The 24,460-nt window shown below is 39.3% G+C and overlaps 2 protein-coding genes and 1 long non-coding RNA gene across 12 annotated transcripts in view; 2 read left to right on the forward strand and 1 right to left on the reverse strand.

Moving 5' to 3' along the window:
- Nucleotides 1-11: 11 nt before the first annotated feature.
- SMIM10L3 (small integral membrane protein 10 like 3) lies at nucleotides 12-8,152 on the forward strand. Its single transcript, XM_086854780.1, has 2 exons — nucleotides 12-289; nucleotides 1,786-8,152. The coding sequence occupies exons 1-2, from the start codon at nucleotides 104-106 to the stop codon at nucleotides 1,804-1,806; spliced, it is 207 nt and encodes a 68-aa protein (XP_086710906.1). The 5' UTR covers nucleotides 12-103; the 3' UTR covers nucleotides 1,807-8,152.
- Nucleotides 6,002-22,907, reverse strand: LOC111936024 (uncharacterized). 10 transcript variants are annotated; one of them, XR_015277416.1, is made up of 9 exons: nucleotides 22,329-22,895; nucleotides 21,846-21,951; nucleotides 19,999-20,087; nucleotides 19,341-19,473; nucleotides 16,144-16,268; nucleotides 13,178-13,287; nucleotides 10,564-11,294; nucleotides 7,842-8,013; nucleotides 6,002-6,100 (listed from the first exon to the last, which is right to left on the reverse strand). It is a non-coding gene; the product is annotated as an uncharacterized LOC111936024 (long non-coding RNA). The 10 variants fall into 10 exon arrangements; XR_015277422.1 differs by lacking the exon at nucleotides 6,002-6,100 and adding an exon at nucleotides 21,562-21,667 and having other exon boundaries at nucleotides 7,760-8,013; nucleotides 22,329-22,907; XR_015277419.1 differs by lacking the exon at nucleotides 16,144-16,268.
- Nucleotides 22,597-24,460, forward strand: part of CYTH3 (cytohesin 3) — a 48,861-nt gene continuing 46,997 nt past the window's right edge. The window contains exon 1 of the mRNA XM_086854766.1: nucleotides 22,597-22,920. Within this exon, the coding sequence (XP_086710892.1) occupies nucleotides 22,890-22,920 (31 nt within the window). The 5' untranslated portion in view covers nucleotides 22,597-22,889. The remainder of the gene's footprint in view (nucleotides 22,921-24,460) is intronic.

Consider the following 24,460-nt stretch of genomic DNA (forward strand, 5'->3'; position numbering starts at 1 on the left):
GTGCTGACGCCCGGCCGCGCGCCCCGCCCGGCGGGCACGCGCAGCGCGGGGAGGCGGCGGCGGCGCCCGGGCGCGGCGCGGCCGCGAGAGCGGGGGCGGGTTTATGGCGGCGGCTCTGTCCGCAGTCGCTGCCAGGCTCTCCCAGTCGGCCGCGGCCAGGTCCTACGGCGTGTTCTGCAAGGGGCTCACCAGGACCCTCCTCATCTTCTTCGACCTGGCCTGGAAGCTCCGCATCAACTTCCCCTACCTCTACATCGTCGCCTCCATGATGCTCAACGTGCGGCTGCAGGTGGGCGGGGGCGGCGGGGCTGGGGCGGGCTCGTGTCCCGGTGTCACCGGCCGGGCCCGGGCGCGGTTCGCAGCCGCTGCCCCGAATAACGGCGGAGCGTGCCCGGACGAGAGCCCGTCCCTGCGGCGGGGCGGGGGCTGTGCCCTGCCCTGTGTCACCAGGCAGTGTCGCTTGGGTTGTGCACGGATGCGGCCCCGGAGCCTTGCCCTTGCTGGTGGCCAGCTGCGAGTGTCCCGCTGTGATCCTCGCTCTGTGTGGTAGCCCAAACGTGCCGCTTTCCTGTTCCTTTTCCTAAGCCATAGTTGACTTAAATACTGTGAATACATTGTGAATATGTGCACTTTGATAGCAAGGTCCTGCCACCCTGTAAGGAGTGAAGAAAACAATTTCCTTCATCGGTTTATTGGGGTTTTTTGAAATCAAGAACAGTTGCAGCACGGCAAATACAGTTTTAAATACCAATGTTACTGCATGAAAAAGATGATTCACATGTAATTGGTATCTCTCCTGTTTTGAGCCTGTTTCTACAAAACGTGGAATTCTTAACACAGATTTGAGCTATTGTAGGGTTGAAATTTAATTGTTTTTGTGAAGAAGTGAAAGATTTACTTTTAACTTAACTGGCAGCAGAAGCAGGCTGTGCCCTGTCACTACAAACATCTGTTCTAGCCAAGGATTGGACAAACTTTCTTCTTGTAAACATAGCTGTAATCAAAGTTTTGACATCTGTCCAGTGGCCAAGTGTTGAAAGACAAAGTCTGGTTGGAGTTTGTCACTTGTAAAAGAGAATTTGAAATTGGAAGCGGTCAAAATGTGGCGTCTCCTATTTTTGTTTTTGGGATTTGCCCTACAATTCTGAAGCTTGAAAATGAGCCAGATGCCCAGGAGTTGTACACATAGTTTAGTAACCTTGGTAGCTGAAAAAGCCTTGTCTTTGCTCGTTATCAGTGTTGGTACAGATTAGTTCTCCTGGAACACCACCAGCTTGTCCTTTGTGCTACAGCTGATACCTGCTAACTGTGCTGGGGCAGCCAGTCTGACCAGTTCCCCCTGGGAAGCTGTTTGTGGTACATTGTTGATACCCAGTGATGTGTGTCTGATTTCAGTTTGCACTTCTGTTTACAGGAGGATTACTTTAATGCTAAGCCTCTAATCAGTCCCAGCTTGCTTTTCTATTGGTTAAGGGAAACGCTGCTGTTACACAGCGAATCTCTGGCTGCTCGTTTGCTGACTCACTTTCATGCCTGTCACCAAAAGAGAGCTTGTAGCAGATTAAATTGAAGCTACAGAAGGACAGCTGGTATTTGGGCATGCTTCCTACCCCTCTGGATGTGCTCAGGCAGCCTGTAGGGAGACTTGTCTGTTGGGACAACTGTTACTTTCTGTAGCTGGGTTGCTCTTTATGTGAAAGATTTTAAATTATTTTTGGTGCAATACACTGGAAACCAGGAAGCTTGGTTATCAGTGTAATAACTTCATGTATTCTTTCTTTTTAGGTCCATATTGAGATCCATTGACTTGTGACTTGGTATGCCGCTTCCCCTCTATGCTGCAACTAGAGTCACTCACACTCTTCTTCAAAACCAGCCTGTTGTGAAGCAGCAAAGCTGTGCTCGTGTGCTCTAGGACTATGAAGAAAGAAGATTTTACCCAGAAGCAAGTATGTGACAGTGGCCCAGATCATCACAAGCCAGCAGCTTATGTGACACACGTGCATTCCATGTTGGACAGTTCTCAAAATCATAATAGCAGTTTACAAAAATTATATAACACCAGGAATTGTTCTCTCCATAATACTATACCTCTGTCTTCTGTTGGCAAGGAAATGCCTCTGAGTTTCAGTGAATCAGCAGGGATGAATTCAAGTGCAGCTGCTCCTTGGAAGGATTCATTTCATCTGCATTTTTCTTCTGGGAAAGACAGTCTCAAGAGGGCTTCTCACTGCATTGGTGGCCTTTCAGTAACAGGCTGGCTGGAAGAAGCTTGTAGCATTTCTGGAGACTTCAGCTCATGCTGCCCAGGAGATAACTTCGTATGTTTTGCACAATTCTGGCTGGGAAATTTGCAGTGTAATAAAAACCTGTGGTTTCTGGAATTAGAAATGAGCAGTAGCAAAGAGAATGAATTGCTGTTTGTATTTTTTATAGCATTGGAGCTTGGTGGACTTCCTGATCCTTGTTCTAATCTAGTTGCCTCTCTGAACAACTCTGCTATGGGACTCTCAAACAACCAGAAACCATGTGTTTTCCTTTGTTGCTTAAACCTTGTATCTTCAGAGCAAACACTTGGATATGTGCAAATGCTTTTGAATATACAATATGTGACTAATAATTTTCACATCATACAGCTAGTAATCTCTGTGCTAGCTTTTGCACTGGCAGGTCTCTGATATGTAGTGAAGGTAAAAAAGTACTGAGATTTTAATAACTACTATTTTTAATATTAGCAGAAAATGAGAGACACAGTTACAGTTCAGGTTTTAGTGAGAATTATATAGCTGAAGTAAAAACTATAGTTGTAACATTGCTAGTTAAACTGACTGTTGGAAGAATAGGGACTTTCTTTATTGTAAGGAATAGCATCTGAGTATAAAGAACTTCATAATCTTCAGACTCTGGGACTTCTGCAGGTCTGCTGTTAATATTAAACTAGAACTCAGTTTGATTAGCACAGATTCTTTGTTTTCTACAGAGTTTGTATTAGTGGAGTGTTCTGGCTACTACTATTTATACCCATTTCCAATAAAACTTGTTTCTTGTAGAGTTGAATTCCTGCTCTGAATCCAACAGCAGCTAATATATGTCCTTAGAACACTGAACTGGAAAGCTGTTGGGAGGGTGGTCTTCAGTGCAGCATAAATCTCAGCAGCGTTGCTTTCCAAGGATGGCACAGCTGTAATTTAACAATACCTTGTGAGCTTTATTGTGCTACAATAGACACTGTAAACAACTTTCTAAAACAATTTTCTTTTCCTTGAAAAAGTGATTGTTATTGCTGAAGTACAATGGGCCTGTTGACTTTGGCTTTGGGATAGGCTTCTGACAATGAGGTTTGCTGAAGAACAAGGCAAGAATGTTGGAATCCATAGAGCTGCTGGTGAATAGAATTTTGAGGAATAGGCTCCTGTTGGCACTTCAGTGGAGGAACTCTTTGTGCAGTAGGTCAAACTTTGAACTCAATGTCCAAAATTCTCAGTAGGGGCATTGCTGATGATACACTTAATGTGCTCTAAAGGCTCACCTAAAGAGGGAGGTATCAAGTGTATGGGTTGGAATGCATTTCCAGCTTCCCTTTGATTCCGACTTAAAAGTGAGGACTTAATGTGGAGTAAAGCCATGGCAGTGATTCACACCTTAGATATCCTTTTTGCCAGCTGGTCTTGCTTCATCTTGGAAAGAGAGGAAAGGATGTTGCATTAAGTTTGAACTGAACTTATCTGGAAAGCCAGTAGAGTTTCCAGTGTGGTGGTTATTTGACTGTTAGCACATATGTATGGAGAATTCCTTGATTATGAAGATGAGATGCTGGTTATCAGCCTTAAGGAGAGAAGTGTTGAAATTTTTAAATCTATTTGAATGCTGAAAATAAGATATATTACTTTTTATGCTAAATGATATGTTGTGTTTTCATGATCCCCATTGGCTGATTGTCTTTTTTTGGATGCTAAAAGAGATGAAAAGCCACTTACTTTAATTTAGAAAATAACTTTTCCCTGGTGTTTAAATGATTGTTTAACTTACAGACTTTTGACTGTGCAATTATCTGTCATGAAGTGACTGAAAGCCCCAAAATAATACTGGATTATGTGTTGTAAGTGATTACTCTTAACAGTTCACTCTAAGTTGAGCTGTTCACCCTCATCTCTACTGTTGGAATTTATCAGCCTTGTAGTGAGTGGTGTTAACACAAGTTAATGCGTGGTGTTGCAGAGGTTCAAGATTCCTGAAGTGATGTGGATCTGACATCCCAGAACACCAGAAACAAAGACACTTCTCCAAATGTCTGTGGCTTGGAGTTAGGGTGTTAAGCTGCTGTCCGCCTATACCTTGACCCAAAAAAACACTTGACAGGGCTGAAGGCAGAGCAATGAAGGCAGGGAGGGGTTGGAGCTTGTTTAAGCTGGCTTGATTGCTAAAGACAATGTTTTGCAACTCCACATTAATCTCTCTAAGCAGCTCCATAGGTACAGCCATACCCTCCCCCTATGGTGAGCCTTCCCTGAACACAGTCCTGCACCCAGAATTTGGGTGCTTGGACTTCCTGTACAAAGGATCAATTGGCACAGCTGTACTTGCAGTTGTTACTTGAGACCTTATTTGTGCAGCTGACTGGTTTGCCCTGGAACATTCTCTGCTGTATGTCTTTTGGGAACTGCATGTTTTGGGAACCATAGTTCTATACAAGAACTTGTAGTGAGATTGTCACGTTAATAGGCAAGAGGAGTAGCTAAAGGCATAAAAACATCAATCCAATTTTTAATGCACCTTTTCTTCATGGTGATTTCAAATTGAGGGGAAACGAAACATGAGACACCACCAAAAAACTAGAATTTAAATGTGTGTACAGAAGAATGCCAAGGGTTTTCTCCTCATTGATGACAAGCCTATGGAGGAGGAGATCTTGGAATATTGAATTGTGTTACATATCACAGTCCAGCTAATACTGTCCTGTTTTAAGCAACGTCTTGTTTGAGTGCGTGGCCTTTCATCGTTTATTACAGAATCACTTTAAATACAATACAGCTAAGTGAAATGATGGATGTTTGTTGTGTATATGTATATTTAACATAAGATACAAAGAATACTTAAATAAGTGGATTTAATCCATTTTAAGATAGTTTATGTACCTTGCCTTGAATTTTATTGTTTAAAACCTAAAAGGTAATTTTAACTTGAACATTCCTTCTGAAATTCAAATAAAGCATAGTTTGGTATGTTAAAATCTCATGTAATATACTGCACTTTAAGCCTGGGGAGGCCATGGAATGAAAGTGCTGTTCTTGCACTAACAGAACTGCCTGCCCTGACTGAGACAAAGTTTAAATGGCTTTTCCTGTCTGGAGGGAGAATAGGGAACCTGAAGGATGGCATCCATCCTTTGAAACTATAGATAAATCTAACACAATATGGTTTAGGCCACTGTTCTCTTCCTACAGATGTTTTGATATCAACTCATCTCAAAAGATGGAAGGTGTCTTGGCCAAGAACCAGTTTTTGTGGAGCTTCATGGCTTCACAATGTCCAATGTGGAAAACTTTTCTGAGTTAATGTGCTGTTAGGGTTGTCTGAGATGATTATTATAGTACAGAAAAATAACATTATTAGTAGAGGTAAGGAACCTTTATACTCAACCAGGAGTTGCCTTCATATTCTGTATTTTTGTCTCTCATCCTTCTCTAGGAGAGGTTATTTCTAAGCAAAATGTCAGGGTTCTACTAAACAACTTGTGCTATCTAAAATTTCATTGTTTAATGTCCAGATCCTTCCTGCAGTACATAGCAAAGTTTTATTTCTGCCTTTAGAAAAGAAATAAGAAAATACTCAATGTTTAGAGAATTTCCTAGTAGTTACACTTAAGTGAAAATTTACTATATGGTGTACTGCTTTGAAAAGAAAATATACTTTAAAATGTGTGTGCACAGAGCTCTGCATGTAGATAAAAAGTGTTTTACCACAGTATGATGTTGGGATGCTTATGCAAATGCTTATTTACCTTCTGATGTTGCAGTGCAAAATGCAGTAGAGATGGTGGTGTTACTTCTCTGTGTGGTTTTAGCCAGTGCAATCTCAGCAATCGTGTGTCTGCATCATCCTGCACAGGGAACAGTTCTAGCTGTAGACATTTTTTAGCCTTTTGGTTTTTCAGTGTTGGGTTTGGTTTTGCTATTGTTTGAGGTTTGGTGGTTTATTTATTTTTTTTTTTTAAAGTTATTATTAGAACTATAAAGACAGCACTTTCTTAAACTTTGCCAAAGTTTGCTTCCTTTCTCCTTCTCTCCACCTTTGCCCCTTATAGGTATACACATTTAATTTTTGGAAGAAGCAAGCCTGTATGTACTCTTCTAATAGATAATCTTATTGTCAGGTTGCTCCTTTTTTATGACCAGGTTGTGCATATATTTCCCTCGAATTTCTCAGCATAAGCTTGTGCTGATACTTTGTTCCACCTCAGAAACATTGTTGTGCAATTAATTATGCACAACAAATTGACAGAAACCCTGTAGAGATGTAAGAGTCCATAGTCTCTCATTAGGCTGTATGACAGGTGGTACAGCTGACAGAGCAATATGTACTCAATGTGACATATTTTCTTTTTTTTCTCTTCAGAACAGCTGCTTTAATTAAAATCCAATATTTAAACTGAGTATCTTGTATCTCTGACAGCTGAGAATTGCAGCTAGAATTTGGGGCTTACAAAATATATTAAGGTTAGAACTTAGCATAACTTTTCAAAAAATCAAAGAGTACATTCACGTGAATATTTTAAAACTTTTTTTTTTCCCCTGATAGTGCACAGAATGTGTTCTGCTACTTGTTTCTGTGATGCACAGCCAGTAACTGGGGAAAGGGGGAGAACCCTTTTTAGACTGCAGAGCCTCTAATTCTCAAGGAAGAGCTACACTTGATAGAACTTTAAAATAAACCAAATGTTGCCTATGAAAATACTGATATTTCATGATCAACTGTCATACTTAAATTACAAGGTCACAGATATCAATCTCCTGACAGTGTTAAAACAAGAACAGTAAATACAGAAGTACTAGAATAATGTTATCCTTTACCAGTCTGCACTGGTAAAAGCAAATCCTATTGTACTTGGATATTAATCCTCTACTGCATCCCAAAATCTCAGTTATCTTAGTCTGTTTGGAATTAGTTATACGTGATTCAGACTAAGATAGTTACTTCACTGTTAATGATGAAATAAATACAAAACCTAAAACGTTTTAGAAAATGACCAGAGGGACTTTGCACAAAGAAAATCTGCCTTGAAAAGATCCATTTTATTTGTGTGATCTCTATATATGTATATAGTCTGTTTTGCAAATTCCTTCCTTCTTCATGGAAGATTGGTATAAACCTGATAGCAAAAGTGGTCAAAATCTAAACTTGCAAAAGTATCAGTGTTTAAGCATCTGTTTGTGGTCAATTTTAGGTATTATCAAACATAGTACCTAAATGTATTTTAAACTTTTGTTCTTAAAAGGAGGGAAATCAAATATCTAGTGCCTGATTCATCACTTGAAGTTGAGTGAAACCATTTCTTGAAAATGGTTTCTGTTACCTGATGGTGACTAATTTTCAATGCTGATACTCAATACTTCCTGTAAACTGTGATTTTATCCCTGCAGAAAAATTTTAGTCTATGGCCTTAGTCTTTGGCCCTATTTTTTTTAATTATTATTTTTTTTTAATTGCAATGTGGGAGGTGGAGAAGGCTGGCACAAACCGTTTTTGTTTCAGAGAAATATGTTTACAACTTTGTATGTATTTTACAAATGTAGTGTGACACTTTTAACTTAGGAGAGAAGTTTCCATAGTAGACTTGAAACCTGAATAGAGACTTGGAATATCAGGAGCGCTCCCCAAGCTGCCAGAAGCTGTCGTCTGCGAAGCTGCTCACTCACACCACAGGAGGGAGTTACACATCAGCCTTTGGAGTATTTCATTGTTAGTACATCTTAGTACAGTGCATTTCAGTTTGCCTTGTCTTACGGACTGTCACTGCAAATAGGTTAATGTACAAAATCAATACACAGTGGTAATGTATTGTAACTGTTTACAATTCAACTCAGAGTACCTATGGATGAGTTTTGTCAAGTTATTTAAAAACAGAAATAAAAATCTTTTTTAAAAGACAAAAGGTAGTTTTGGTGCTTCTCATTCAAATTTTTCACTGTATAAATTGTACAGCTGTAGTTGAAGAGATTGTGTTTCTGACAATGTGAAGTCAGACAGGAAGTGGTTTTTCAGTGCTACAGTTTGACAAATGTGTGCTTACAGAAACCAAACAAATTTAAAATCTCTGTGAGAATAAAAGGGCTCAATACCTGACCTTGGAAATCTGGTATTTGAACTCAAGGCTAGTTTAATGATATTAACCACCAGTATTCATTAATGGGCATTCTTTTTACACACTTTTTTTTAGTGAGAAGCTTTAACAAGCCACTTAATTGCAATGTAATTCCAAGGTATTTCCTAACTACCTCCAATCTTACAGCACAGCTTCATTTTAAAGGGGAAAGCAAGCCATGATAAATACATGTAATGGCCATAGCAACTCTTGCATCATCCAGGATAAACACTGCTGGGTGCTTCTCTGCACAGTTCAAATCACCATGATATTAACAGAGATACCAGAGCGTTTGCTTTAGCTGAATGAAATATTCCCATTAAGGCAGCAGAATAAATATGTATCTTCTGCTAAATGTTGAACTTTAAAAAACATACTGAAACAGTAGACACTCAGCCTCCACAAATATCTCTTCTGAAAGCTGCTATCAGGTGACGTTTTCATTCTAGACTCAAAAAACTTAGTTTTTGTTTGGTCTGGGGGTCCTTTGCTGCTACAAGTGGTAGTTTTGAGGAAGATGTTTTTGTTATGGGCTGTATTCTATAAAGAACTGGTATTGGCAACCCTGAAGAAAAGGCTGATACTCTGAGTACAAAATGAATGTGTACTTTTTTTCTTAATGATGAATGCTGAGATCGTATTGTCCCTCAAAACAAGCATTTAAACAGAATAAAAAGAGGAAAAAACTGAATATAATAAATCTTATGAAGTTCTACAAACTTGTGGCATGTGGTTAGACCTCTATGGCTAAGAAAGGGCTATCAGTGCTCCCTGCACATCACTGTAGGTTCCTCATGGCTTTTGGAATTTGTATGGCAGATCCTGAAATAGGAAATTGTAACCTTTGTCTGTCCACGATGTTCCAGCCACCCATTGTGACAGCCTTCATTACTCATGTTGTCATCACTTTCAGATGGTTTATCAGTAGTTTTACATACATTTATATAATTGGGCATGATACCTGCAATGGGGAATGTTAAGGAACTCTGACTACTTTTGCAAATAAACTCAGAAATAGACATGCTACTATGTGCATATCCAAATCTCTTCCTGTTAGGATCTGAAATGCTTTGAATGATTTAAGTTAGTGGCCTATGACTTGGTGGTAGTCTCTTTGTTCATCTCATGCTGTAAAATTCTGTAAGAGCAACTCATCTGTACAAGAGCCCAAATTTCCACTCTGCAAATCTGAGATTGCCAGAGGAACCTCTTACCAATTTACACTCATCACAACATTCCTATCTTCAGTATGTTTCTTGGCTCTTGATTTTTCTGGCAGATATTATAGCAGATTAGAATTTTAAAAACCCCAAAACCTTAAACCAAAAAGTACCAAAGATTCTGTTGAAGATACTCACATTTCTTAGAGAGATGATCTCTTAAAAGAGTGCTTTACCTTACATTAAAAAAAAAATAGTACTGGATGGGATTTCTGTTATCAAGAACTGTGGCATGTTTGTAAATTGCACTTGTAAGTCTTGAACGTTAGGAAGTGCTTTGTCTATTTGTTATCACAAGTATTTTTTTAGACATATCAAAATACTCCTTTATTTATCTTTCACCTCATAGTTCAAAGAAAAGAAAAAAAAAACAAACACATTTTGGAATTCTTTCAAGTATTATGTTTTGTTAAAAGTGTCCCCAAGGGCAAAGGACCAAAACCAACACAGACCTCTTGCTCACTGAACAAAAAGCCAGCAGCAATGACAAGCAGGATGTTTTTGATGCTCTTTGTTAGTTGTTTTTTTTTTCTGGGGCTAGTGGCTGAAGCCCTTAATCACTTTAGCTGGAAGTTATTCACAAATAACCATTTTGAGCTCAGTAATCCTGTCTTGCTTTGTATCATGAAAAATATTTTCTGCAGCAGGGATTCCTAAATTGCCTCTCAGATCTTAGCCTTGCATTCCAGGTACTGCATGCTGACTGCAAGCACATACGACCTGCTCCAGAGCTACAGCACTTACAGCATTTCCAATTTCTGTCTCCTTCAATACAAAAGCATTTAAGACTAAAACAACAAAAAATATTTCATGATGTCGTATAGCACCTTCTTAAGGGCTCACTTGCACCCCTTCAGGTATTTTTCACTTTGGGTCAGGTTTGTAGATGCTGAATATTCTATCATGCTGAAAATCAGAGACTAGCGTAAAAACTTTTTAGCGTAAAAAAACATTTTGTCAAAACAGAATGAAAATTCAAACCTTTTTTTGGAGTTGGACAGCCTTCTTTTATCTTCTGTTCCCTCTAGCTGCTTTCTGAGTGAGAACATCTGTACAGACTACAGCAGGTTTCAAGTCCTTCACTTTGATATATGGTGTATGTTCCCAACAATCTGTTGCTTAAAATAAAAGCTGTCTGGTCTGTGTTGTCACTGTCAATCATAATTTTCAGAGCTCTTCCTCACATTTTCTTTCTGGTTTATAATCATTCGTTTGCAGTTGATAGCTGTATCTTCTGCTTTCTTTCTATTTAGCTAAACTACATACTTGCCAGTGCTGGCAAGGAGAAGTCTGCAGAGCTTTTCTTCACTGGATATTTTGTTACAGTCAGTTCATCAAGCTTTTTTTGCTACTTGCTCAATTTACAGTTAATTCTAATATATTTTCATTAGGTGTCCATAAGGAAGTGTAGGGTATACCTGAATGGATTTTTGAGCAGTTTCTCTTTCATCACATAGGAAGTTTTTTTTTCTGAAGGCTCCTATTGAAACAGCACTGTCCAAAGGTTTGATTCCATTGTGTATGTGGCTACTGTTCCTACAGTTAGTATAAAAGAATGCTTTTGTAAGTGAAAATATTTCTGGTCAGTCTTTGTTATTCACATGTGCTTGTTAAATTCATCAAGGTGATCTGCCTGGGAGGGCTCTTCTGCCTCCTAGCAGATATTCCAGCCATGGTAAGAAAATGTGATACACAAGATGACTCCTTTCAACCTAACACACAAACCCGAGAGGCAAGGAATAAACTCATGGAGAAAAAAACCAAATTAAATTAAAAAACCAATTAAAAAAAGGTGTTTTGAACATTTTCTTGGTTTAATTTGATAGGTTATTTTACCAGAAACATGGAATGAGAAGGTAGGAATTAAAACTTAAGACAGGAAGCAACCTGGATATTTTCCTTTATAACAGAAATTGTCAAGTAGTTTAGATCACACAAAGAGGGTGGGGTTAAGTAAAGACTAGAAATGAGCTCAGAGGAAACAAAAAAAGCACAAATATTTTACAACCTTTTTGTGGAAAAGCAAAAATCACACTTTTAATATTTTTCCCCCAGAGGTATTTCTGTTGTCCTTCCAGCCCTACATGCACCTTATCCTAATGCTACCTGGATAAAGCAAGGTTAGGGGTGTTGTTGTTGTTGGTTTATATTTTTTTTTTTTTTTACATTTCAGAAAGTGTAATCAATAAGAAAAGAAATCTGATAGTAGGATTTATCTGTTTAAGTACCTCAGAGTGGTTTCAGCAGGAGAAATCACAGCTCCAATCCTGTAATCCAATCACACAAGATCAGTACTGATGTCTAGCCCTGCTGACTTAATCAGAGCTCTGAGGCTGAGGATGTGCCTCTGTGACCTGAGCTACAATGCCTAGAGTTGGTGATTTATGGGAATATCATTAAATTTAACCTGGGTTAAAAGTGCAGTCCTATGCACAGCAGAGTCAATGTGAATCTTCACAGCCATTCAAATTGAGACAATATCATGTTCTTGAAGGGCCTTGAAACTCATTGCATATATTCCAAATATTGTACCCTTCATAGAACAGCCATCTTTAAGTGTATTATCTTGAAAAAAAGAGACAGCATTTACCATATGAGAATTATAATACTAAAATATGTCATGTCTAAAGTTATAGCATATGGATGGTCCTCTAGGAGAAATCTCCTTGGAATTCCGGTTTATAAAATGGTAAAATTTGTTACTTTGTTTGAATGATTAAATTGAGAACAGCTTTTGATAAGACTTTTTACACAGCTTTAAGCTCACTACTGCTTTTTAATCTTAAACATTCTCACATGAACTGCTCAAAGTAACTGTTAACAAGGTTATTAAAGCTTTTTATGAAAAGGAAGTGCACCTTTTTTATTTCCTGGAGTTCTAAATGCTAATTTCTTCCTTTCTCTGCTACACATTGGTCATTTGTGATATGCTGGATCTTGTATTACTTTACTTGATGTTGGTGCTGCAGTTAAACATAATTTTAATATTTTTATCTACTACTGTTGATCAAGAAAATATATTGGCATATCTTCTTGAAATGGTGACTTAATGAAGTCACATCAAAATTAATTGGAAAGTCCTTACAAGAAATTATGCTGTTAGAAGAGATAGGTATATTTTCAGAGCACCTTTCCTTATCACAGTTTAAATAACAATAAATTATTTTTTCAAATTAAACTGACAAGAATTGTTATTTTATATAATTTTTTGTCACTGTAAGGAAGAATCCACAGTTATTTTGCCCAGTTATTCTAAATAGTGTTATGACTGATACATTTATTGGCAGAGCAGTAATAGTGTCTCCTTGCAATTTCCATTTAGAACAGAAGACAGTCCCATCAAGAGCAAATTCAGTTATTCAGGGAGAACGTTAAATGACATCTCAAAAAGTTGCTGTTGTTATCATGGTAAAGAAGTACTACAGAAGTGTTAAATAATTGTTGTTTGTTAGCAGAAGGGGAGAAGATGTTGTTTTAACAAGGCAGACTCCAAACTCAAAGGTGGAGTTTGTGTCTAAACTTTTACTAAGGGTCTCTGTAAGGAAATTAAAAAGTTCCCGTTATTCAAGTGACTGTTGAATATGAGTGGACAGACCTCTGTTCAAAACTGGACTCAAACCAAGGTAGGATGTTTAACCAGCTTTGCAGCAGCATTCAAGGAGTCTTTTGCTCATCATGCTCCCAGTACACCTCTAATACTGTGATCTAGAGATAAAAGACCATTTTGTTAACGTAAAAGATGAAAGTGTAGTTTTCCTGACTGCATGTAATAACGGTATATAAACACTTTATATATAAACATACACATGCATTAATATCTGCTTGTTTAGATCAAGGATAAATTTCTGCTTAAATGCTTTCCATAAATGATTAAAAGTCCAGTAGAAAGAATGGAAACACACCCTAGATGTGTAGCTGTAGGTGCTGCATTAGGCATGGTAAAAGTACACCTTTCTTTGCTGTTGTGTTATTCTGGAATTAATGCACAGCTTCCAAAATCCCATCATAATAGGGATTGCTTTACTTGTTGCTGTTGCCTATGGTCAGCATTCTGGAGTAATTAATTTTATTGATTAGCAGTTTAGATTTCTAAGAATACTGATTTTTCTGTCATTACTTGCAGTTTCATAATCTAATAAAAATAATATTATCTCATTTCTAATAGGTTCAAGGCAGCATTTCCTTATTTTAGCTGAAGAATATGAAGAATTTATCTCTTTTTAACTTGTATCAGAACATCCCAGCTTTACTAAAACAAAATTAAAATGACATTTATAGAAGGAAAAGCTTTGTACAAATTATGCAGGAAGTCCAAACCATTTCAGGAAGAAGCAGCAGCTAGAAAAAGAACTGCCAGGCAACTGTGCTTTGTAAATATGGAAATTCCACAGAAGCAACCAGGACACTGGAGATTCAAATATAAGAAACACATATTAATACTTCATGGAATGATTTAATGTATGGAGCAGATAACCACTCTTGTCAACAAGATGAAAAGGTTTTAACTGTGAATGAGACAATACTTAAGAACATAACTATTACTTAGCAGTGTATTTATCTTGCAAATGTGATTAAGATGTTGAAAAAATTATCTGTTTGTTTTAATTGTAAGTTAGTTATCTGCCATCTTGTTTTTCAGGTTTGGAGTCTTTCATTCCTGCAGAGCTCTGGAAAAGCCTTTCAGAGTAAACAGCAAGGGCAGGATTTTGTTAGTCATGAGAATTTAGCTGAGCTCATTATCCATCTTCCACTGGATACCACTTCCAGCAGGAATATCAGAATGCAGGCCTTAGCAGGCCAGGGAGAAGAACATCCTTGCAGAAAATAATTCATTTGTTCTCAGCTGGTACAATAACTGAACTAAGTATCCCAGATTCTCATGCTTTTGAAGTGTTCTCCATCAACAGCAGATTTCAAAGACTGCTATGTGGAAGTCTTTCAGGCACAACTATACTGTTATTCCCTAATGCTTTCAATTTTTTCCCCCACAAACATAAAAGAAATAGAGAACATAGTCTATTTAAAAAATATATTATTTATCCAGTGTGAAAACATTGAGCAGTCCACATTTACTTGAGCAGCTCTGTGCATTAAAACTGTAGTAAAGTGAATAACTTCTTATAAAATATGCTTTAATGGTTCCACTATTTTGAAATAAAATTATTTGCTTTCAAAATATAGCTCCACCATCACTGTTTAATTTTGGATATTTGGGGATTTCATATATCCTGATGAATGGCACACCTAAACAATGCAAACAAACATCCTTAAGAGGAGAGCCTCCATCTGTGCAAATGAGATTTCTGCCATTTGAAAAAATAACGAAACTTTTCAAGATCCACATTAAAAGGAAACAAAAAATGTTTAATTTAATTACTTTGTAGGGCATTATTGTTTCTATTGTGTTTTGTACACTAAGTCAAATTTTTTCTTAATGTTACATTCCTTGTTTAGTCCAAAGCATGGCAATCTGCCAGCCAGAGCTTTCAGTGATAAATTCTGCTATACAAAGCAAAAGTTTTTATATGTGAGGCCACTTCCTTCTGCTATTTTATCATCTTCCTGGTTTTGTCTGATTTTAATAAATGCCTTTGTATTTTCACATCTTTTATATGCTTGTATACACAGACACTTTCCTCTGTATTAAAACCAGTAGTTGCAAGTTGGTAAGGATAAAAAAGACAGACTGTTGACTTAAATTTCATTGCACTAATACACTGTATGAATGCTTTAATGTTACAGTATTAAAAGATCTTAAAATTGATACTAAAAGTATTTCCTGAATTTGGCAGTGGGGTGGAGAGGCAAGGATGATGTTTCATAACAAGGTTTTAAAATGGAAATAATCTCTGGGTACAGCTACACTTTAGTACTACAGATTGGCACATGAAGGCTGGGCTGTCAAAGTGAATTTGCATTATTTTCAAGCATCTCAAATTGAAACATATTGAAATTTAAAATCTAAAAAGAAATTATGGTGGAGGCCAAACATCTGTCTGTTATCTTTCCCAAGGGACTGAGTATTTCTGCCTGAGGAGAAAAATCTCGAAAAACTCATCAGTGAAGAGAAGCCACAGAGACCCCTGCACACACAACTGTTTTGAACCCAAACAAACTTGAGGGAAAGGAGAATTTAAATTAGGGGTGGTCAGAGAAGGATGAGATTGGAGGGAAAAAGTTGAAGTTGCAATGCTTCAAACTGGAGAAAAGCTGCTGAAACTTAAAAGAGAAGCTGTCCCTGCTGTCCCTGCCCATTTTAGCAGCCTGTCATGAATTCCTCATTCCCACAAAAAAATGTTACCAAGGATGTAAGCTACAAATCATCATGTACTAATCTTTTTATGAAGACCTTTTTTTGTTGTTCTGCAGACGTATTGTTCTTTTACAATCATATTAATAGCCTAAAACTAACAAGGGCAGTTCTTAAATTACAATTCTGTTTCTTAAGAATTATTATTTTATACTGTGCTGATTGAGATCACAGAAATCTTTTTCTGACTGCAGAGGTATAAGGTACTAAATTCATCCCTCCTATAACTGTACTGAGGTAAATGGACTTACATAAGGAATTAATTTGACCTGTCTCCTCCATTTCCTTGGAAAAAATCTTTGTTTTAGCTCTTGCCAAGTTTTAACTTTGACTCTTCCTTGCTTAACATCTTCTTGTACCTAGAGAGTTTTTCTTTCTTTAAGACCATAAAGAGAAATACAGCAGTGAAATACAATTAAGGTGAATATCTGCTTTTTCAATTGAAAGTACACTTCAATTATGGAAATAAAATGACAAAACCTTTTTATTTGGTATAGATGTGTATGGGATTATTCTTACATCTGTGAGGATATGAAAGGTATAAAACAGTACATATAACCATGAGAGGGTAATGATTTAAGTAATGTTTTTCTGCCTAAGACCCATGTCTTTATTTCTAAATGCAGCAGCTGTAATAAACGGGGATCTTTCTTGGCTAGAGACCATAATAATTTGAAATATTACACATCACCTTTTAATAAAGAATCATCCCCTTTCCCCTAGACTCTAACAGGTATATTCAGAAATAACCTATGAAAGAAGCTGAAAGCCTACTCTCATCAGTATATAACTGCAATTTCATGATGCAATACATTTAAATTTTGGATGGCAATATGACATGAAATTCTCTTTACAAATTCAACCAGACAGTAGAAAGTTACTTAAAACCCAAAACCCTCAAAAACAAGGACTGGTGAGTGCTATACAATGAGGTTTTCCTCCTGACAGTTTTATGTTAGAGTTGATATCATCTGTCTTCCTGCTGCCAGTTGAAAGCCAGGATAAAGCTTGGTCTAAACACTGTAACTCATAGCTCACTAACCATGAGAGAAATGCAATTACATGTTCATATTTAATCTTGATCAATTTATTACCATTAGATGATCTAGGATTGCACAGATGAGATGTAACAAATATGTAAGCCTGAGTATAGGCTCAGTTTAAGAAGGGCTGAGCATGAGGGATCAGAAAGTGAAATTGATGGAGAGTCTGTGGTTCAGAATAAGGTTATAATTATGCAGGGATATTGTCCCCACAGACAAACTTACAATCCAGCAGCCTCCCTTCCTTCTTCCCACACCATCTGTGTGTCACAGTCTACCAGTGCTGCAATTGTGCCAATGCAAGTGTTTGTGGGTCCAGAGTATGAATTTAATCAATGGAGCAATTCTGGTTAAAAATTATTAGATTAGACAGAACTTTAAAAATCTGGATTGAGTGATTTACAGCGTGGCTTCACAAACAGCTGCACAAACAGCTCAGAGGCCACAATAAGTCAAAACCATTAGTTGCCAGTTCCTGCTCCTATCTGAATTTATGGTTCCATATTTATTAAACCCAGATTTGTGCACTGCTGACTAGCCAGCAGCAAGATTTGAGTGAGCTCATGTAGAGATATGCCATTGCATTTCACTCACTGGTGAATCAACAAGAGCACCTGGTGTGACCCTTCTAACACTGTGTCATGAGCAAGTACAGCTTGTCACTTGGCTGCCACCTGTGCCAGGGGATGCCAGCCCCGGTACACTGTGAAGGAGTCTTCTGCAGGCAGGGAGAAAGAACTGTGGGGGCTCCCATGCACCAGCTGCTGCCATGTGCATGCAGCCAGAGCAGGACTCATGCATGATTTGCAGTCCAGCTGCAGCTCCCACTGTAGGATGAATTAGGAATTTTAAATTCCCAGGCCTTGGTGAGCCTGGAGAGTGGTATGTGAGAATACATCTAACTATGCCAAGCTGGAGCTAGCCAGCACAGGGGAATTCAGACTGTGGCTACTTCTCAGGGTGGGAACAGTCTGGTCTTAGTCAGCACACCCTCCTTTGAGAGTTAATTTACATCAAGTTTTTTTCACTGAGATAGAAAAACCTGCTCAAGCTTCATGCAAAATTCCATTCATGATCTGTTTCAGTCCATATCCTTTGAATCCAAGTCCTCTTTTTCTGTTATTTTAGGCCCAGCTTTCATGCTAGAAAGCATCCTGTGTCTAGTACTGTGCATAATTAATACAGGTAGAACAAGTTCTAATGCAAAATGTATTTCAGATCAGAAACATTACAGAAGTGGTGGACCTTTGCAGGTTTTATGCATTTTGTTTTCCTCACTGGGACATTTTGGTGTTTTTTCCTCAATGACTCACAAGTAGCCCTATCAGTGTTACACAATGGAAACAAGCACTGCCTTCCAAAACCAGTAATATTTGACACCAGTAGACAAAGCTCATTTAGAAATCTTAAAAAACCACAAACCCTCAAATGTGTCAAGAATAAGAATTTAAAAAAAGCTGCAAATAAAATTCAGGATATGACTTCAAAGTTAATCTGAGAGAAACCACTTCAAAATTCTTAGAAGAGAGGTATCGTTATTCTTGGGGGCTTTGACTATTTTAATGGAACTAGCTTCCTATCCATACAAAAAAGCACCATTCATAAAAGATGTTTGACTTGCTAAGCTTTAGCTTTGATGTTCCCCAAAGCAATATAAAATACCTGCATGTAAAATTTTTTTTGGCCTAAATGAAAGGTACAAGCACTTTTGAAACCTTTAAGACAACCAGCAAACAGGATTTTCTACAAAAATGTTTTTCCAGCTGAGAAAAATATGATAAATGTGACAACATAAACATTTTAAGAAACAATACATGGCAAAAACCCATCTGCCAGGCAGAGTAAGTCAAAGACTTTGCCTGAGGGGTTTAAGAATACCAGATTATTCAAGTACTGATAAAAAAAAAAAAAAAATTTAAAAATTAGGGAAAAAAAAGACATGCTGATGGACTAAGACTTTTCCTGCATAGAAACTATTAAGCAATACTTCTTACAAAATAAAAATTGTTTGATTGTCTAGATTTGAAATAAAAGTATTCTTTAATACAATGGCTGGCTATCAATGACAGTGATTCTATCAACGAGATGTTGTTTTAAGAAATGTAATGCTTGCACCATTTTTCTAAAAATGGGAGAGAAGCTATGTGAGCAAGCTGTAAAATCAACCAATTGATTCTAGATTATAAAACACTGTATAAGATATGTATTGTTTAAGATGTATCTGTATTTTTGGCATAGATGTATATTCTCTAAGAATGTATTATTAAGACTGTACAGATGTTCACATCTCTAAGAGTGACTGTTTTCCTTCAGGGTAACTATCCATCTTACCAAATCTAACAGAAACCACATTAAGCCAGAATTGCAAATTACTGATGTCTTGCCTACACAAGAAGTGGGAATACCTGCATGGAGGTGACTACCTCCTTAAGAAAGATTTCAAAGAGTCTTCCTTCCAACAGTAAAGAGCATTATTCCATCTCCCAGTGGCTGATACTGACATCCAGTCTGATGGCCCAACAGTTACTTCATTTCTTTCTGCATTGAGAAAATTCAGAATTTTATTTCTTATACCTGAATACAGTGCTACTATCCATGTATGAACATCCTCAGAGCTCATGCTTTTGATTAGAAATAAAAACTTTATGAAATCTATAATCGTAAATTTTTAATTTTCATTCACTGCTCTTGGAATCTGGTTCAAACTGAAAAATGGCTTAATATTTAATGAGCTTTATAGACCACAAAAATGTGATGTAACCATTTCAGTTGTCTTCACTGACTCTCTGTATAGGGACAAGTGCCATAACAGATGTGCTCTTCTACTCTTAAAATGAAAAATGACATGATAAATTGCTTCTTAGTGGAAACTGAATCAGAACAGTTATTGAACTACCCAAAGAGGGACAAGAAAAATAAAAAGACAAAGTATATTACCAGAAAATTCAGCAAGTAACCACATTTATCATTGAGGAATCAACCCTGCCAGCAGCAGGTTTTGGAGAAAGCCCAATTTTCCACTGAAAATAATTTCAACAGACCTGCTATTAGACTATTACTTACATGAATGACAGACTACAAAGTTCTTCCAAAACAGAAGGTTAGACTTGTGGATACGAAACTGGCAAAACATACTGGTGGCAAAAATAGACCTAAAACAATAGGAAAAACACTGCAAGAAGGAAAAAAAAAAATCAAGCAATCCTGAGAAAACCGTTGATTGAAAGTCTCAATAATATTTCCTGGCATCTTTGTTGGTAAGGAACTACCCTGTATTTAATGATAGTGGTGGTGTTACTGTTGAATTGCCAAAAACCAGGGAGGAGTCCTACTATGGTAGAACTGCTATAGTTACCATGTAGAACTGTGACTGTAATTCTTTACTTGATATTACACATTTTCAAAAAATCTACTCCTGACCTAGTTACAGCCAGACATGAGTTTTACCTTATATACAGAAAAATGAGGCAACAAGGTGAAAGGTTTGATCTTAAAAGTTTCTGTGACACCCCTCACCTACATATTGAACAGTTTTGGCCACCTTGTGCACTGAATTAACAGTTTTATGCTTAGAACATTTGTAGGACCAGGGCCATGCAAAAGTAAGTATATTTATGATGTAGCATGAATGAAAATGTTTTAAGGAATATCTGTCATCCTTTCATCCTCAGCCTTGGAGAGAAGACTGTAATTTCAGTACTTTTTTGCACTATATCATTAGTAAGTCTTCCTATTAGAGCAGGACTGGAAAGAAGAGATTCTTCTTGAGAGGGTATTAAATGACATATATTCCAGAGTTCCAACACAGAAAGCTATATATTCAGCAAAATACTGAAAATTTCCCTGTTCAAGTTAATAATGAAGGTATAATAGAGAACATTTTCCTATCTCATGAGTTTGGATTTGGATTTCACCAAGAAGTTTCTATAAAATATCGTAACTGATCACTTGTAACTAGGACAGACATTTTTCATATCTTCCTTGCATCACAAAAAAAAATTTCACTTTATTATTAATTTGAGAGTTTTAAAACTTGCTTCCATGAAGGAACATGAATTTTGCTCAAAACACTGAATGGGTGGGAAGAGGACTGTTCTCCACACTTCACTCTCCCCTGCTATTAGAATTAGTGATTAGGCTTTTTTATTTTGGACTGGAATTTTCCTTGTAACAAAAGTATAGGAAGGAAGGAAGGCTGACAAACAGAAACAAGAACATAAAAGCATATACTTTATATAAAGGTGTAAAACAACATAAATTAAATGAAAGTAAACAATCTGTGATTGATTATAAAATTAGATTTTTTCTCATGAACCAGATTCCCCACTAATGTAAATGAACAGTTTGCTCAGTGTGCAAAAATATTCAGAGCCCACTGTCAATTCATCTGCATTGACTTATTTTAAACCACCCTGTAATGGCACTTTATAGACATAATTTCAAAATAAATCTCTTACCAAGGCAATGCTTGTGTTTTATGTAATCATATCCCTTTTACAACTAATTTACTAAACTTATAACAATATTTAATTCAAAATATGAAAGACAAAGAGGAGTATTTTAAAGGTTTATGATTTTTAGATGAGGTAAAACACTTTATCACCAGAGCAGCTGTCAGAGTCAAACCTCAGCTCTCAGCAAAATGGGCTGTAATAACCACCTATTAGCAGCAGTGTCAAGAGGTGACTGCTCCTGACACAGCTTCCTAGACGGTGCTCGGTCTCATGCCAGCCTACAAAAGGAAAATGAAAAACCCGATATTTTCCTGTTGGCTGACCCTTTCCTCCCACAGCTTCCTTTCTGAATAAAATTTTGACACGAACGGTTTTTAAAAAATAATAAGGGGCGGTACCAAGGAAGGAAGGAAGGAAGGAAGGAAGAGTGATGTGCACCAGTACACTTCTGCTTACCTTTACAGACTCTGGGGGCTGCTTATATCCCGACTCCCATGGTAGGTAACTGACTGAAGATCTTTACTGAAGACTAAAGAAATCCCACTGATGCTCTCTCTGGCTCCTAGGGCAGTAAGCAGGAGAGTCCTTAGACAACGCTCACCAACACAAACCCCTGCACCGCCCATGGGGAACAATCCCACTTCTACGCCCGGCTCTCCATGACCTCTGTGGCAAAGGGAGCACCCAGCACTGGACCCCAGAACAAGGAGCAAGCAAGAATCAGCAGAAAACATGCAGAAACATCAGATATCTCGGGGCTCTTTTCCACAGACTTCAAACCACCTCGTCCCCCTTCACTCTGCTGCTTCAGGCCAGCTCAGCCCTCACCTTCCAGTCTCCTCCCGCTCTCCCCCGCTTCCCTTTATAACCCCCAGAGGAGTCCTTAACCCTCCACAAAAGAGTCAAGGGCTCTGCAGACATTTTCTGGCTCTTGCAGACCTCAAAACACGACCCCAGGCGGAACGAGCCCAAGTGACTCGGCCCAGGCTCCTCTCACTCGCCGCCCAGGCGACCCCCGACAGCCTCCGGGCAAGACGCTTTAGGGGCCTCGGCGCTGCGGGGCCGCGCCGTGCGGGACCTGCCGGGGAGGGAGCACCGCAAAGGGCAGGCGGGAGACTCCGCTCCGCAGCACAGCCCGGCCGGGGCGCTCAGGGGGACGGGCAGTGCGGCGCCGGCCGCGACCCTGTGGCGCGGGGGTGGTGGCGGAGGGGCCGGGCGGGGCCGCCTCCCCTCCGTGGGTCACATGAGAGGGGCGGGCGGCTGGGCCGAGGCGGTGGTGGCTGCCGGGGCTGAGGCTGGGTTGGGCGGGGAGGGACGGGGCGGTGGAGTGCAGCAACAGAGAGCGGCGGCGGTGGTAGTAGCAGAAGAGAAGGAAGAAGCAGAGAAGAAGGAGAAAGACGAGAAGGAGCAGGAGCGGCCGCGAGGCGCCGAGCGAGTGGAACGAGCCCCGGGCCTCCCTGAACCGCGGCCGCCGCGGAGCGCCCTGCCCGCGGTCCCAACATGGACGAAGAGGGTGGTGGAGGTGGCGGCGGTGAGTGCGGGCTCGTGCGGGAGGAACGCGGCCCCTCAGCCGGTGCTGCGGGCGGCAGGACGGCAGGAGCCCCTGAGAGCGGCTGCGGCCGCGGCCCCTGCCGCCGGTGCTGCCCCGTCCTGCCCGGCGCCCCCGAGCCGAGCCGCTGTATCGGCGCTACTGAGCAGTGCCCCGGCGGGCGGACAGGGGCCGGGCCACAATGGGGGCTCTGTGTCCCGCGCCCGGACAGGCTCTGGCGGGGGCGCGGCGGGTCCCGGCGCTCCCGGGGGCGGCAGGGCAGGGCAGGCGGGTCCCGGCCCCGCCGCCGTGACAGCCCCGTGCTCGCTGCTGCAGCTGCTCCTCCACTGCGAGAGGGGAAGAGGCAAAATACAAAAAAGTACGCGTCTGGCGGTGTAGGAGCGGAGAAAAGAGTAATTAAGCTCTGCGAGGGCTCTGTTTGTGTGTGTCATTTTAATGGAGGCTCGGTGATAATCACGGGGTGGTTTAGCCAGTTTAAACAAGGTGAACTGTTTCCAAAGGCAGCGGCGTTAGTCTTGCCAGATACTACTTTTAGAAAACCCGGACTCGCATGTTGGGGAAGCTTTTATTTGTATTTTTTTATCTTTCGGAGACCGGCTTGCGCGCTGCCCCAGTTTAAGGCACTGCAGACGTGCCACACGCTTCCCTCCTTTAATTTATATTATGTTTTGTGAGTGCGTGTGTAAAGCTGCTGCCTGAAATAACCAGTTCTTGTGTATCATCAGCGATAATGGTGGCTGAGCAGGAGCTGATCCTGCCCTGAGGCAGAGGCATCGACTGCGTGGCCTGCCCTGTATTCAGTGTGTCTGTGACCGTCTGTGCCATGGTGGTGCAGAATGGAACCATGAGAATATATCTTAAACCAAATGCTAAACAGGCGGCCTTTGAATGCATTGGCTGATCTCTAAATAGGTAAAGTAAGGGCTAAGCATTGTATGATTAATAGTTGCGCGGCACTTGCTAATTTTAAATATAATTACCCAGAACTCGGAAATCAAGAGGGTGTGGTGTTTGTTTTGACAACTTGAAAAAATAATGCTGTGATGAATCAGAAAAATAATTCTTTAAGCAGTGGGTTGGAAATGTGGCCATTTCTCAGCAGGCATTTCGGCTTATTTTGACAGTGATAGACTTAACTCTTAAAAAAAAAAAGAAATCTGAAAAAGGAGAGCAAAAGACAAAGCAAGCCAGTCCTGAAAAGTTATTATTCAAAGGAGTTGAACGCTGTAATTGTAAAGAGCAGAAAGCTAATCTAATTCAAAATATGTTATTTTCACAGTATTACGGACATGCATCTGTAGTTAGGGGAAATGTACATGCTTGTTATGTGCACTAATCCTGTGTAATATAGTACTTAATTATGTGCAAAATGTAAGCTAGAAAGTGGACATACTGCTGAATTAATCTTTCATAAGGTGTTAAGCATTTCAAAGTTGGATTTTCATGGGAAGACAAATACTCAGGACCTGGGGACAACACAGTCTGTATTTAGCTAAGTGCTGATTTTATATGTGTTGCCAGA

The sequence above is a fragment of the Cyanistes caeruleus genome, chromosome 17 (assembly GCF_971803275.1).
Source record: "Cyanistes caeruleus chromosome 17, bCyaCae1.hap1.1, whole genome shotgun sequence".
Classification (NCBI taxonomy): domain Eukaryota; kingdom Metazoa; phylum Chordata; class Aves; order Passeriformes; family Paridae; genus Cyanistes; species Cyanistes caeruleus.

Excerpts from the sequence above, each read along its gene's own strand:
- SMIM10L3 (XM_086854780.1), top strand. The coding sequence starts at position 104 with ATGGCGGCGGCTCTGTCCGCAGTCGCTGCCAGGCTCTCCCAGTCGGCC. Across the intron at positions 290-1,785 it reads TGCTCAACGTGCGGCTGCAG|GTCCATATTGAGATCCATTG; the intron begins GTGGGCGGGGGC and ends CTTTCTTTTTAG.